The sequence below is a fragment of the Balearica regulorum genome, chromosome 2, assembly GCF_011004875.1.
Source record: "Balearica regulorum gibbericeps isolate bBalReg1 chromosome 2, bBalReg1.pri, whole genome shotgun sequence".
Taxonomy (NCBI): Eukaryota; Metazoa; Chordata; class Aves; order Gruiformes; family Gruidae; genus Balearica; species Balearica regulorum.
Genome location: NC_046185.1, coordinates 58,426,425 through 58,442,812, shown reverse-complemented (window position 1 = coordinate 58,442,812; position 16,388 = coordinate 58,426,425). Strand labels below are relative to the sequence as shown.

The 16,388-nt window shown below is 36.3% G+C and overlaps 1 protein-coding gene across 1 annotated transcript in view; it reads right to left on the bottom strand.

Moving 5' to 3' along the window:
* Positions 1–4,746: 4,746 nt before the first annotated feature.
* CEP192 (centrosomal protein 192) overlaps positions 4,747–16,388 on the bottom strand; it is a 96,077-nt gene continuing 84,435 nt past the window's right edge. Inside the window, exons 50-54 of the mRNA XM_075743004.1 lie at positions 15,562–15,681; positions 11,596–11,717; positions 10,575–10,698; positions 10,048–10,106; positions 4,747–5,243 (exon numbers count right to left, since the gene is read on the bottom strand). Coding sequence (XP_075599119.1) covers positions 5,105–5,243; positions 10,048–10,106; positions 10,575–10,698; positions 11,596–11,717; positions 15,562–15,681 — 564 coding nt within the window. The 3' untranslated portion in view covers positions 4,747–5,104. The remainder of the gene's footprint in view (positions 5,244–10,047; positions 10,107–10,574; positions 10,699–11,595; positions 11,718–15,561; positions 15,682–16,388) is intronic.

The window sequence follows — 16,388 nt, the reverse complement described above, 5'->3', positions numbered from 1 at the left end:
TCATCTTTCTTACTGAATATGAGGCATCACAGCAGACAGGTGGATTCTTCACACAAATAGAATCAGTAACACAGACATGAAATAAGACATGCATACACTTCATCTATGCTATACAATGAAAGCAGTAAGACATGAACTTCTGTTACCTAGTTTTTTTTTGGGGGGGGGGGGGGGGGGGGGAGTTAGAACAAGGTAGTTGTGAATAAAAAATTAGGATATTCAATTACAGTTCCAGTGACTACTGATCTTATGTCAAACGCCCACTCTTTCATTAGCTTCCAAGGACTTTTGTTCCCATAATACCTCTTCTCATTTCTAAAGATGCTACAATATAGAAAGCTAACATACTTCACAAACATTACCTACTAAGCTCGTAGTGAACTCTGATAGCCCTGTAGCCCCCCCCAACTCTTCCACAAATCATAGGAGCAAGAATGTACTCGCATTTCACCTAACGAGCATTCTTACCACAGAAATGCCCCAAAGTCTCTAATACTCTACTTCAAAAATCCACCACTGCTCTCAGTAACTTATTTCATACACCAAAAAACCCTCACAAAAGTCTCTTTACCATTTTAACCTTTTATATGATCAAAATAATTTTCTAGACAGTCAGGCCTTGATATGCACCTTTACTAGGTTTTCTGAACACTAATTAGTTTCAGATGCCAGGGCAACAATCTCCAAAACACACTGAAGCACGTGTATGGAATGTATTATAACTCCATTTGTAGTCAATGATGTGAAAACTTTACAAAGCTGTTGAATAATTATGATTACTAATATCCCAATTAGGTTGAGCAGATACAAAGACATCCTCAGTGTTAGACACCTAATGAATTTTTAAAAATAATTTATTTCTCAGTTTTCTCTGTGGTCTTAAAACCAACAAGTAAGATTACTATAATTAAAGAGACATCATTTGGGGGTTTTGTTCTAAGTTTGTCTGCTTGGGATGTTTGAGTCAGCCTTCCCACTCTGAGACAAAGGATTGCATCCAGCAACAGGAGAAAACTGAAAAAAAGTTTCAAAACTGACTGATCAAAATGACGTAAGAATTATACCCAAAGCTAATTCTGATTCTTTTATCAAAAGTATCATAGTTTAAACTCTTAATCAAATCTGCAGTCTTTGAGAATTGGTGAGAATTGTTCTATTTTTCTGTATCCCTAAAAGATGTAGAGACAGAGATCAGGGCTCCTTCATAGTAAGGACTGGACAACTCAAATCAAGATTGTCTCGACTACTAAAGTTTACTACATAAATGAAGCAACCATGGGGAAAGGAAGCAGTCTCATTTTATGGACCAGGAATGGAAGCAGTTTGAAGTGACTTCCTCAAGACTTTTAAAGTCCCACTGATGTTCTCACTTTTCAAGTGAAAATACACTGGCTATGCTCCAGCTTTTGCACCTTCACTACTGGGCAAAAACTTCATCCAGAACTGATGAATCAGCTATCTGTCAAAGACCTGGGCTTCCACTGCAGTTCTCTTTTCGTCTTCCTCAGCTTCTCTGCCTCACAAAAAAAAGAAAAAAATCAGTCTTCAAGTTTGCATTGCACACACTAGAGCATATCTTCTCTTAATTTGCTTTACCTGTCCATGTCTAGAGATGATAATTATTGCCAATACATCCAATGACTATTGTAACCACACGAAAATAGTATGGGGGTACTTAAATTGAGGGAGAAAAAAAAACAGTGTCATGCACAATTTATTCTTCAGCAGGTAGGTTAATTATGCATTGTGTAGTACTATTCGAAACTTCTGTTAAACACTTGTGAAACAAGAACTTAAGGAATAGAAATACTAGAAGATTACCTATCCTTCTTACATCACCTGGAATCATTTTGATTTGTCTTATGAATACAAGTATAGCAATATAATTGGAACTGCCAAAACGACTGCTGGGACAGCAGCTAGGGATGTTCTCCACCATAGAGTGGCCATGGAGTTACCAGCCTGTAACTTCCTCTTCACGCTGCAAAAAGTCATTGTTCTTACAAGTGAATCAAGCAAAATGGGCTGCAAATAGATGCCAAAATATTTAGCATCACCTGGATTCCCTTGGATAAGGAGGAGAGGTCATCTGCTCATATACATTCTTCAAAATGTGTTTCACCCATATATATATTTATGCATTTATACATAACACACAAACAAGCACAGTTCAACAGAGTATCCACAGCAGCGCACACTGTGCCCTTTCCCTCCCTTATGTCCAATCCAGATAGCAACAGAGGAAATAATGCATAACTAGTCCTCCCAGTAATTCACATCTCAAGAATTCAAGAAAAGCCCGCAACAGAAGCATGAACAGAATCCTAGACAGTAGGCCTACCACAGGAACAGTACACGACAATTCTGAATTTAGACCAAATAAATAATTATCCAAAATTGGTGTTTCTTACTACAATTCAAAGGTGCTCTTTTACAAAGACCACTACTTAGGGGGAAAATCTCTGTGACAATACTGACAGCTGTTTCAACTCCATAGGCACAGACAGAAACAAGGTATCTTTGTAAAGAGGCTTGTCTTATTAACACAGAAGGAACAGAGGCCGGTCCAGCATCAAAATCATGAAGGTTTAATTCTACCAGATTGAAATTTATAGGTAAAATAATCTGGAATAAATTGAAAATCACAATCAATCTTTGACAAAAATTTTGGATGTGGTTTAACAGTTATTTTATCCTTATCGAAACCAGTGTTATGAAGAATGTTACCACAGGAGGTACTGTCATCTAACCTTGTGGAAACAACTACCAAAACCATCCAAATGTATAGTAAAAGGTACAAAATCACATAGCTCTTATTAACAGATACTGATCCTTCCTCCTCAGTGATCCAGCTTCCTTATTAACAGACAGTCATCTAAAGACAATTTCTACTGAGAAACCAAGGTCCTTGAGAAAAAGGTAAAGGTTAATCAATTCCTCCAGAAACTGGTTCAGAAAAGACTAACCATCAAGTTCAGCATGTAAGACTAAACTGCAGAGCTTATTAAAATGTCAGGTTTAAGTGGATGGTCAAGAATAGCTGCTAGACTAGTAAATGTATAGTGAACATGACTTCCATGAACAACAAATCACAAGCCTTCTCTTCAATAAATAAGATTTTAGCTACATTAACACATAACAGGAAACAACAGAAGAGAATCTGTAGAACAGGTGGAGCTAATGACCTGAAGCCCATCCTACCTGCATCTCACAAGGATTATTCCAGACTAGCAAGAAGCAAGGACAACTTTAAAACATAGGGTACCTGGAAGGTATTCAGCTAGGAAATGAAAAGGCTTTGAAGACAGTAAAACTGAGCTCAGTCTTTTTTCCAGCTCTGGAAGAGACTTCTGATTGTGCTTCAAAAACTGAAGCTACACAGGCTTTTGGACGTGAAGGTCTTTCTCAAATGAAGCAGCCAAGCCTGTTGAGGTAAGGCAGCAGACAGAAGATTCCCTCCCTTCCAATTCCATATTCAGAAGTACACAGACATCTCAAATAGGGAAATGTTCAAGCAACCTCTGGCAGAGAGAGGGCAAGAGGAACATGGTCACAGTATCTAGCAGACAAGAGCTTATGTGCTGATGGCAGAATAAGGAGATGGCAAGTCTTCTCACGTCTAGTTTGATTATTTTTTTTTTTTAGTCAATCTTCCTTTCCTGATTTCCAGATTGCTGAGAAACAAGGTTTTTATTAATAAACAGCAGCTTTAGTATACTTTAGTATGCTTTAACATAATACTAGTGGCACATATCAAAGGCAATGCACTGGGTATTTCAGGTTTTTCCTCCCAGTTTTTTTTCAAATTTGTTATTTGAAAATGTAGTTAAATAAACAATGTCATATTGAAACTCACACTGTGAATTTCACTCACACTGCTACCAACCTGAAGAAAGGAATAATGTACATATGCTATGACAGAACTGTGCTGTCAAAAATCTACATTTCTAGCTCAAGGCAACTTGAGACATACAGCTCCATGCTACAGAAATAAAATAGCAGACAGAGCCAAAGGGTACCAAGGTAACAACCAAGGTACATGGTAACAACGGGTAAGCTGATTGTGGAACTGTTGTTCATTGAATCCTACAAGATAAGAACTGGACTCAGCAAAATTAGAAACAATCCAGTTTAGCACACAAAAAATAACTGTTGCAAAAGGGTACACTGAGCTTTTAGAGCTTGCTGCCACATGAAGTTGTGGAAACAAGGTGTCAAAAGGGTTCAAAAAAGGTGAACAGATAAATTCATAAACAGGTTCATAAAAGGAAGAAAAAGGGACAGGTGGGAATCTACCTCTCATCCCTAATCCCATGACTGCAGATGCTCAGGAAATACAAGCAAAGTGAACCAAAGGCAGCAGCCAGGCTTATGTCATCTCTCAAAGCAACATCTTTTCACCACTGTTAGAGACAGAACACTGGGTTAGACGAATCGTTCTGGAGGGCTGAAGGCAGTATTGCTTATGTTTAATTTACACTGTTTTCGCATTGTTAGAGTTAAAAACAATGCTTATGCCTGCCGCTGAACTGTGTAAAAAGTTAGAGGCTGATTGTCAGATCATTGATCTGGTCCCGGCTTTACCAGATGGAGACATGGCATTAACAGGTCAGCTTCCGTACTGCAATCCCTTTCCCTGCTCCCCAAAGCCCCTCCCAAATTAGCATTGCCTAAGAGTAGGCAGCTTGATCCCTTACCTACAGCAAGGAATCCTCTAACCAAAGATAGAAATCACATAGAATCAACTTTTAACACATAGATTTTATTTCTGTATTTACAATGTTTAAAATAAAATATATCAGTATCTAGCTATTCCTAATAAATGCAAAAATAGAAAACTTCCCTTTTCAACAGAAAGTGCAGAAACATAAATTAGAACATGATAACTTTAAAACATACAATGTTATTTCTCAGTGTTTTTACTATGAAAACAGATTTGTAAAACAAGCACCATAATTCATCTTACAGAAGACTTTCCATCAAAGCAGCATCATAGGGCAAAACAAATAGGACATTAGTACAGAAATGTAGTAGCAAATCTCTGAATATTTTGAATGGCATAAACTGTTATTAATGATTATAAACAGTTACAAAATTGTTTTGACTATTTTTTTGCAATAGCATTACCACATAGCCGAATATTAACCGAGCCATATTTGGTTGTCAGCACAATGAAGAAACTTTCAAATTTTCCTTCTGCCTTTGGCTTGAACTGGACTGGCACATTGATGTAATGATGGGATCTGTAAAGAGGCAATTATGTGCATATTCGTTGTTAATAAACAAATAAATCTACCAGATAGAGAAATTCTGATTATACAAAGTACTACAATACTTTATTGCTGCTAGTGTACCTAGGTAAGTTTGGTCTGCCTCTTTGCAATAATATTGACAGTGCATAAACTATATTTAGAGCAAAGTTACTACATTTTTTCCCTTCAGAAGTCACATAAGTACACTAAAATATCCAATTCTTTTTGAAATTCCACCAATTTGAACCTAGTAAAATAATTTCAATTACTTCGAATTGCCTCCACATTAAGAAATATTTTGCTGAATCATTGCAAGTCAATATACCGATCCTCAACCAGTGTTTTAAAGATTTTACATTACACCTTTTTAGGTTATTTAATTCCTCTTCTTTTCAGATTGCATAAAAACATACCAAATGTAATGGGTGGCTGTCTTAATTCTCAAAAGCCTAGAGTGAACTTTTTAAAAATAAGCTATACAAGCAACAAGCTGGAAATGCTGAGTGGCAGCCTATTGGATTCCACGGCACCCAACAGAAACATCCAGCACTAACAGACAGGTAACAAGAACAGGCACATATGAGAATAAGGAAAATTGAACAGCATCACTTAGTAAGAAAAAGAAGGAAGAGGGGCTTTGTTTTCTTTTATAGTAGCTTCCATTTTCTCCCCTTAACAGTATTTAGTACTATCCAACTTCCTCTGGAACATGCTTATTTTCCCCACTTTTTCTTAATTTGTTCCTACCTTTTCATAGTCCTTTCCCCTACACTAATCCAAACTATCATAATCAGTCTGTGCTCTTACCCTTCTCCTACATTTGGAATCATAATATTAGCCCTACATATAAGCCTGATCCCAGTCTAATTTGTTTAGTATCATCTTTAGTGCTAAAATAGTCACATTACCAAATGTATTTTGATTTTTTTTTTTTTTTTTTTTAAAACAGATTCTGGTCAATCAAGTAACTTAAAATTACACACTTTAAAAATAAAGACTGGTATGCTACTGTATTTTTTAATTGGTTTTATACAAAAACAAAGTGCTAATGTTGTACTGAACTACAATTGAGAATACAGCAAAGGAATACAACCAGATCAGGGTTACATGTCTCACACTTGATTGCCAAGTGTTGTGTAACAAACATGGCATGCTCTCTCTCTTTATCCATCTATAATATATGATATGAAGATATTTATTCAGCTTTATTTAAAAAAAAAATCCATTTTATATATGAAAAGCATCAGTATAACATATGCATTACATTATAAAACACAAATTTTAGTAAGAATAGAGTCTGAAGCTGCACACAACCAGACCACCTGTTTTTTTACAAAAAAGTAAATTCAGTAGAAAGTCAGGAGGGATGCACAAGTCTGTATCATCATCTCCAAAATAATATATGTAAGGTTCCTTACATACCCTAACACTTACTCAAAAAGAACAATACAACCAGTCATACTGTCAAAAACTTAATAGTAAGTTACGTATCACTGTTTAAAAGAGATGGACATAGCTGGCTGTCAAATATTAACTTCCAGAACATGTACTATATGACCTCAGTGACAGTGAGGCAGAGCACAGTGTTTTAACATATGACAGCTACATTCAATCCCATTTGACGTCTAAATTCAGGTGTCCATTTGGTTGGTGCTATACACATTATCCGTCTTCTCTAAAAGCAGAATTAGTCAGACATCACTTAGCAGTCAGCTGAATTCTCACAATCAGGATAAGGCTCAAGACACTTGAGTTTTCATGCTTCCTAATCCAAAGGGAAAGATGCTATTTTCATTTTCTTCAACCAACAAAATAGGAAAATTCAGACTCTGGCTACAACAGCTCTGTGGGCTACTATATAGTATAAATGTTCTTAGAAATGAAGCAACCTGGAGAATTTTTCTCAAGTACAGTAGCCAGAAACTAGTCAAGAATAATAGTGTCAGGACAATCAGAATTCGCCTGCAATTAACTGTTTTTCTCTTAACAAAAAGTCTTACTTTACTTCAAACTTTTCACTATGCCTGCAACTCAGCCTATGAATACTATATGGCCTTTACAGGTTGTTGCATCATTTTCAAGTGGTATTTCTGAGAAGTCAGGTATGCCTGAAGCCTACTTCATAGACAAACCAATACTGCAGTCCTCTAAACACAATAGCAGCAATAGGTAGTGTAAAAGGAACAATACGGGTAAGCTGCATCGAAGCCATAGTAACCCCATCTATTGTCAATGAATAGTGACTCCTGACACCCCCAATGGCGGCTACTGGAAACAAAAATAATTAGTCAAGCAAAAAACAGTTTTACCTTTTAGTACTATCTGAAATATACACTACCCTGTAATCAACTTATTTCAGATGCCTTCTGAAGGTAATACAATAGAAATATCTTTGTTTTCAAACTTTTTTTAGATAGGTGTAACCTGGTAGTCCTTCCAGACACAGAACTTAGCCAAAGGTTTTAAAAAATTAAGTGTTTTTTAATGTTTCATACATGTGTTTATATCACTTAAGAGTCATCTCATTAAAGGTACAATTTGCAGTAAAAGAAAAAGTAAAAAAAAAATCTACTCTGTCAACAAATAGAACTCCTCTTTTGAATGCAAAATCCAGACAGAATTCCTTCCCACCCATTCTTTGCAGGACTTACAATATTAGCTGAATGACATCTCTCTGGTTAAAAAACAAAATATACGCTTTTAAGATATTTTGTGAAGATTATTAAAATTCCAGTTTGTTGGGGTTTTTGCTAGGGTGTCTTGCAACCAAAACTGTATTTGGATAAAGCCCATTACTATTTTCAACTGAGCAAATCGTGGTAAAGGAACCAGTAGTGCTGCATATTGGTACTTCTGATGACATAACCAATTGAACAAGAACTGGCCAGGCACTATACCAACCTCTGACGGTCAGACTCTTGATATTAAAGACCAATACAAACTTGCAATTCCATTATCCAGATTTAAAACTTGACTATTGAGGATTGCTTTCAAATTTGGCCATCAAAATGAAGAACATGCAACAGACCATGTTTACCAGATGACATTGTTTCGGTCCAAAAAATATGGGTAGATGGTACTTTCTGTTTTTACACTCTTACTAATTCAGACTAATATTCCAAGTTCCCGCAAATAGTTTTCTTATACAATTTCTTTTGAACATTACTTGCTAAGATGTCCGGTTAACCTAGTTCAGAAGGAAATAGTTAACATTGGCTTTCTTGAAATCCTCCTTGAAGCTGTTCTCAAATAAAAGCCATTTAAAGCAGTTCTTTTAACAGTTTTTTTTTTAAAAAAGCATTTAAGTCATTTTTCTGGACTTTATGCTCTTAAATGGGAGAGCTTCTTCAGAGAGCTATGTTAACTTCAGATTAATTCATTTTATAAAAGCTAGGAAAGGCCAAAATTTATGACTAAGAAAAAACAGCCAAAGTTACTAGAAAAAAAGGTTGTAGAATGTTATTAGAAGGTGCAGTATAATCAGTTGATAACTTTTAGACAGAAACAGTAGACTATTTTAAACTTGTTAAGTTTACTTTGGATAAGAGCAATAGGAGTTTATCATGTCTCTCAGAAAATATACTAAATAGCTTTATACAGTATTCCTCAAGAATATTTTTGAAATATCTAAGTGTCTTCCAGTGATGTTACTCATCTTTTTTTCCAGGGACAATCAAGTCATGCTGTCTTTAGCTATATCTGTCTGAGGCTGTACAGCTGCAGACAGTCATCTTTATTTGTATAGATTTTATCCTGGTCACCTGCCTCCATAAACCACCCTTCTGTGTTGTCTGATGTGACATATTTAATAAAGACATGTCAGTTAAATAGAAACACTGGAGCACATGCCTAAGTGGAGTTACAACACTTTGCACTGAACAGTTGCCTCAAGAACACCTTGAATACTTGTGGCTGACACCACCACAGCCCTGTCCTTACAATAAATGCTAAGTATCATTGGCAGACACAAAACTAGATTAGAAGCCAGAGTATCTAGTTCCACTTATGCTTTTTGCTCACAATTTCTGTTCTGCATACCCTTAGTTCCCCTGTCTTTAAAATGGGGACCCGTTTAAACACTGAGAATGTATGCTGTATGACTTCTAATGAAATGGTTGCATTTCTGTCTTCCCAACAATCCCACTGTTATAGATGAGCACGTGAGATGCTATACTTCTTGAAGAGATGACTAATAGGACTGTCAAATACTTGTTGAAATGAACTCCAAAGATGACTGCGTTTATTTTGAGGGATTATCACCAAACCAACTTGAAAATTCCTTTTATGCAGGTAATACACTAAAATACTTGGTATGACCAGGCAATTCCACTGACTGCTCAAACCTTGTATTTGCAGAGAATCTTTGATGCAGCTCTGCAGGTTTGTCAAATTAGAAGCATGATGAAGGCAATTTGCTTGGTCTGTTGTGCAGAAAGTATAAATGGAAGGAATGACTTGATTGTGCACAGCATGCCAAATGGTTAAATGAAGCATTAGGCTTAGCATTAAAAGCAGCAGCACTGTTAGAAACAATTTGCAGGGAAGAAATTGGCAGATGCAGAAATAACTGTGTGGGCTCATTCTGCTTCTAACCAAGATTACAGAGTACAGCTTAGCAAAAGAAAAAAGAAAAAAACAACAAAAAACCAAACAAACCCCCTTTAACTAGACAGTCAGAATGTTGGATATTTATATCTATGTTTTAGCACTGTACATATAGAGAAGATATTTATCTTACTGAATTACTTGTTTAATTTTTTTGTTAGGAGAGAACGTTAGCATATGCATTACTCACCTTAGAGAATATTTTGAGTGCTTGATGTAGAAAGGCTCTCCGGGACTTAAAAATTTCAGCTGCAATTTAATACAAAATGCTTAAAAGCGCACTATATCTCAGCCTATCGTATTCAATTCATGGCATGCTTAAGATAAATCAGGTCACTTACAAACACAGCTTTACACAGACCCAGAGTTTAAAAATAAAGCATGCCCAGATTTGTGCATAGTTAGAAAAATTAATATCTCAATATTTTAATTAAGTTTAAAAATAAATAAACCAGGATAATAACAAATCTATGCGAACTATCAGCTATTATTTTTCAGTTGCAAATACATTATAAATACACTCAGTGATTCACTCAGACAAAAGAAAAGAGAAAAATTTCAGGAGAACAAAATTCTTCAAATAATATTGACTTTAGAAACTAAGACTTATGCTATTGCAATCTTCTGTCAAGAGTAAAAAAAAAAACAAAACAGTGCCGTTGAACTGTTGGAAGGACTTACAAAAATGCATTTAAAAATAAAGTCTGTCAAACTTACCAAGTGTGTTGTAAAGGAATTATTCCGCAAGTTGACCTTTAACGTGCATGATTCCCCAACTCTAGTTGGAGGAAAAGTGTACAGGTCTTCTGGTGCATATACCCCTCGAATTATCTCATTTTGTCTGAAATGAAAAAGGGATTTAAAGATATTAAGATTTCCTACTTATCTTGAAGAATGCAATCCAGACCATATAACAGGTCTGTTTCCTGAAACTAAATCAGGAAAATTGGAAAGATCCTGAAGGGATCAACTCTCTCACTTTAAATTTTATAGGCAAGACATTTCAGCCAGAAGGAATAATGAAAGCATCACTGTGGCATAAATATATGTACATTTACTTATACACACTTTCTCAATCTTATTTTTCCCCCTCCCATATGCTTCACTAGCGAACTGGACTCTTCTCAGAGAAGCCATGTTTAACCAAAACATTTTACTCCCCTGCCATATTCACATCACCCCATAGTAAAAGAACTAGAAATCAATGTAAGACTGAAGAACAGCAAGGTTAAGACATGCAGTACAGTGGTCTTCTGAGAAGCGACTCCACAGTTCTATGGAGTTGCCAAAAGGGGAGTATACAAAAAAGTATACACAAGATTCTACTGCTGATACCAGTTCATTTACAACAGCAAATCATTGTTAGGCAACTTAGAAACCCAAGTGAAAAGAAAAAGCATGGGAGATTGAACAATACAAAACCATTAGGAGGTTTGGCAAGTCTCTTTTTTTGCAGCTATTTATTCTTTAACATAGAACCATAGGATAATTCAGGTCAGAAGAGACTCAGGAGGTCTCTAGTTCAACCTCTTGCTCCCATCAGAATCAGCTGTGAGGTCAGACCAGGCTGCTCAGGGCTTTGTCCAGTCAGATCACAAAAACTTTCAAGGACAGAGACTGCACAGCCTGTTCCACCACATAGCTGTCCTAATGGTAAAAGGCTTTGGTTGTGCAGTTGGGGTTTTTTCCCCCTTTTACCCAGTTGCAGACTCTTGTTTCAAGTTTTGTCCATACATACCCGGCTTTAATTGTATGTGCTTCAGAGTAAATCTTCATTTCTGGTATAACTGGAAGCTCAGTTTTTGTGAGGGCACTTGCAGAAGCTTTCACAATTGAAGTTTCATTTTCTGTTTTAGTACACTATTGGCAAAAACAAAGAAGCCTTCAAACTTTGCATTCAAAAGTATTTAAGTATTCAAGTACATGAGTCATTTCCCTTATCCAATCCTTTTTATTTAAAGTCTAATCTTTCAGGAACAGTAGAGTGTGGATCATTGAGACAGAAGCAATGATTTAGGAGGAATACTTTAACAGGCTTCTGTGGCTTATGACTACTTTATTTGTTACAAGCCAGCTCACAACAAACTAGCAGTGCAGGTGGAATTTCAAGAAGGCTGCTAGCAGCGAAGATTTTACTAAAAGCCAAAACAAAAACCAGTTCCTCTGCAGATATTCTGCCCATATGCCTCAAGAACAACAAAGTCAACTAAACAACTGCTCAGAAAGAAGGCGTAAGTCATCAGTATAGTTTCAATTCTCACAACAGCAAAAAGCTTTGTAACAGTTTTGTATTGTGAACAATACATCCTTCTCAAAGAAAGGTTTCCCCAGAGAAACAGAATCTGATAATGCATTATATGGTAATCATTACATGCAGAAATTAGGCCAAAATATTTACCACAGTCAGGACCTCCACTCAGTGTACTCTAACACAAGGAGACCAGATCATCCTAAGGGAACACTTCACCAAACAGCCAATTTCAAATTCTGCATTGTTTAACAAATCTAGCCAGATACTGTTTGGAGCCCGTTGGGTCACAAGACCTTGAACAAAGTCAAAGAGCCAAAATAACCTCCTACACTTATGACCATACAACATTATCTCAATTTTTGAAATGGTGCTGACATTTTAGACAAGCAGTTGATTTCCTCACACAGGGAAGATTAAAAAAAATAGATTCATCTTCGATAGAGCTGCTATGACAAACTTGTCTTTTAGACATTCATTTCTTCTATTGAAAGAGCTGCTAATCAGTCTGTCAGGAATGGCAGCAGCCAAAAAAAAAAAAATTGAAGAATGTTTTGCAGTTGCAAATAACCCATGAACCACAGTAGAACCCAGTACATAAAGACAAGAAAGGATCTGTAGATGTGTCTTGTTTCAAGAGCTTTTAATTTTCCATGTAGTGAAAAATTATGGGTGTCATGCCTCAGTATTATCATTCCAATTCTAATTTATCAATAAGGCAAGATTGCTGCATGAGAATAAGGCACATTATGGGAAACGATCAGAAGGTTCCCCAGTCTTTATAAGGGCATCTGAAGTACTGCATGCTTTACTACAGGCCCTACTGACTTTTCCTGATTCAAATGACAGCAGTATGTTAACACTGTCCAAATGGTTACAATTGAGTGCTGTTGTTCCAAAGCAGCCTCAGGAGCACAGAAATCTGTTTAGCTATAAAATTGGAATTATTTTGCTCACAGAGCTTAAAAAGATTTTTCCTTCTCTTACTCCTGGGATATCCAAAGAAGATGAAGCTTTGTAATGCTGATAATAATAATAATAGATAAAATCAGGATCCTTAGTAAGCAATATGTTTAAAGTATTAAGAAACTCAGCTCAGTTTGTTGCAAAATGTAACATTAAAAAGTTACATAGTTACACAGCTAAAGTACATAAACCATGTAGATCAAAAATGGTATGCACTTAACATTTGTTAATATCTTCAAACAACAGCAGGGATTCTTTATGCAGTCCTCAACTTTCTACATGCTAAAGGAGCAATCAGAACATACATGCTGCCTCAGCCTTCCAGCAGGTTCTTGCTAGCTCCCTGTTTCATCCAGAAGAGACCAGTAATTAGACCAAAATATCAACCCAAGACTTTTGTGCACAATGACGATATTCTTAGCTCAATGATCTTACAACAATAGCTGATAGCAGCCTAACAAATGTTTCTCAGGAAAAGAAAAAACTAAGTTTGAATGGCCAGTATTGAGAGATTGGGGCAACAAAGCACATGCAGAATCCCCCCTTTCTTTGTCTCCGGGATCAGGTTTGGAGACATGATCTGCTGAGGTCCTGACTATGGTTTCCCATGGTGGGGACTGCAAACGCACACAGAGCATAATCAAAGTCACAGTTAATTGGTTTTTCAAGAAAAAATGAAGATGGTAAGCACCACTGATTTTCCTAACTTCACTTCATTCTTTTAGTTCTTTCTCAAGCTCTTCCGAATTTTTCCTTTCTTTTGAAGTGGTGCTATAAATAAATACCTCTCAGTCACTCTGAATGACAGTCTTCCCACTTCATTCTATCAAAAGTCACATTAACCAGAGCCATAGCCCTCTGCCTCAGCAAAGCCAGCAGGATCCAAGTCCTCTTCAAAGTTGTAGTAACACAATCTAAACTTGATCCCTAGGACATAATAAATTGACTTGTCTTCTCGACTAAAAGTGGATCTGATTAAAGAGCTGCAACAATCTAAGTAAAGGTTCTGTGTTGACCCCTCTTCCAAACAGATGTATAGTTCCTTACCTAGTTGATAAACAAAGTATTTCCCTTTCAACTCTTTTTTCAAAATCATCATGACACATTTCAAGTATTTTCTACAAAATTTTTCCCATATGGACAAAGAGATACTGGGAAGATCTAATTGTTAACAGCTTTGAAAAAAATCAAGAGGAACAAACCTGACATGGTAGTTCAAAAACATTAGTATCAAGTTGTGCCTCTCAAAGATTTACACAACTCTGACAACTGGGAACATTTTAAGAGAATTCTTCAAAACTCCAGATCTCTGACAAAGAATTCATCTTGTCTCAATTTCAACTAGCTTTAAACAGACAAATGACATAGACATTTTCCTCATTTTAAGGAAAATTACTTTCAAAGAATTAGATGAAAGCTGAATAAAAAAACCCCTCCCAAACCAAACATTATACAGGTCTCATTCTTCATGCCAAAATTAGAAGTCATATACATATACTTTTTAAACAAGTCCCCTTTTCAATACAATTGGAAGAGTCCCCTTTCCAACACTGAGAAGAACAAGGATCCTACAAAAGAAAAGGTAATGTACCCCAGCAAGAAGGGTAAGTAAGGTTCCTACTACTGAAACAGGCTTGGTACTCTAAAGAAAGATCCCAAATCTTTATCTGGGCTCCTTAGAAAAATCAAGTCAAACTCCCTGGAGAAGACAGCAAAGCATATATAGCAATCACGCAATATTGAACTTAGAAAGTTCTTCACATTCAGCTCATTTAATGAATAATTAGAATTAATTCTTCCTAACAGTAATAGATTATCTGTTATGTAGGCTCCTCTTCTATGGATGGTGAGGTAGGGATGAAAAGCAAGATAAGGAGCACAGAAAATCAGCTCTAATTCCCAAACTCCTCCTTTCAAGCCTTACCATAAAATTAGAGCTGAGGAACAACAGGGGAGCAAAGGAGAGCTCAAATCCAATCGCTCCCATGTACAAATCTCAAAAGTCACCCTCACCTACGTTGCTACTCCAATAAAATACTCAGATTCTATCAGACACACATCCATATCTCCAATATGGATATTTGAAAATTCCAATAGTGCATTTTGTTACAGATAATAGCGAAGGTCAGTTACTACTTTTTTATTTATTTACAAAAGTAAAACCAATCCACTTACTGTCTGAAACACAAATGTACATCTACAGAAATAATTCCTACAGAAGGTAAGTTTGTCTCTGCTTTCTCCGAGCAAAATAAAATTTTACAACTTAAATGGCAAAAGATAATGCATTATCACATAAGCAAGATGAAAAAGGTATTTTTGTAAAATAAAACAAAAATTTGTAACAAAACAAAATTTTTGTAACATAGTCCAACAAAAATATCAGCAGAATTTTTTTTCAGAATATGCCAGTGCATATGAGAGAGTACTGTATAGTAAAATTAAGATGTTATAAAAAATTTGTGCTCAGGACAGCACTTATATACTCACTGCTCCAGAAAGCTGAAATCTTAATTTGTGTTTCCAACTAGGTTTTTCAACTGGGTGACACTCGAGGTCCCAGAACTGGGAGTAATCCCCGTTATCTCTAGGTAAAAAGATTACAGCAACCTATCAAAACAAGAGGAAAATTTTACAGAAGCTTATTAAAATTATCTATACATCTTCACAATTTTACCTACTCAAAGTTACAGTTAATCCAGCACAAAATTTACACGCGACAGAACATACATTCCACACACAGGTGATCTTGCAGAAAACAATACAGCTCATCCTCCTTTGCCCACAAGAAAGAAAGTTCTGATGAAATAGGTTGTGCAAGCAATCTCGAACAAAATTTGTTCTAATCTGCTTTAAGCAAAGTCAGCAAGTGCTTGCACAATCATTTCCATTAGTAAAATGGGGGAGAAGGGGACCAAGATGGGAAATACACATAGCTGAAAGACAGCAATATTTTCCTTCATCTGTCAGCTAAGCTGTGGACAACTGCACTCCTCCCACTCCAAGTCTATAAGCACACTATGCTACAATTACTAGGCGGCCTGAAATTTAAACCAGCTTGCAGGCTATGCATTTGATCATCCCTAAAGGTCGCCTACGTAACAAAGGCTTGTCTCCGTATAGTGCTGTACCAGATTAATTCAAGAGTAAACTTGCATTGTTTTCAGAGTTGAAGGAAGAAAGAGAAGGGCAGCAGCAGATTAGATCACTACAGCTATATCTAGTTAGCCAAATATTATCATACCCACTGCAAAAAACAGCAAATCACAATAGCACCATACCTTATCAGCTCCAGCCAACAGCCTGACATGCCAATA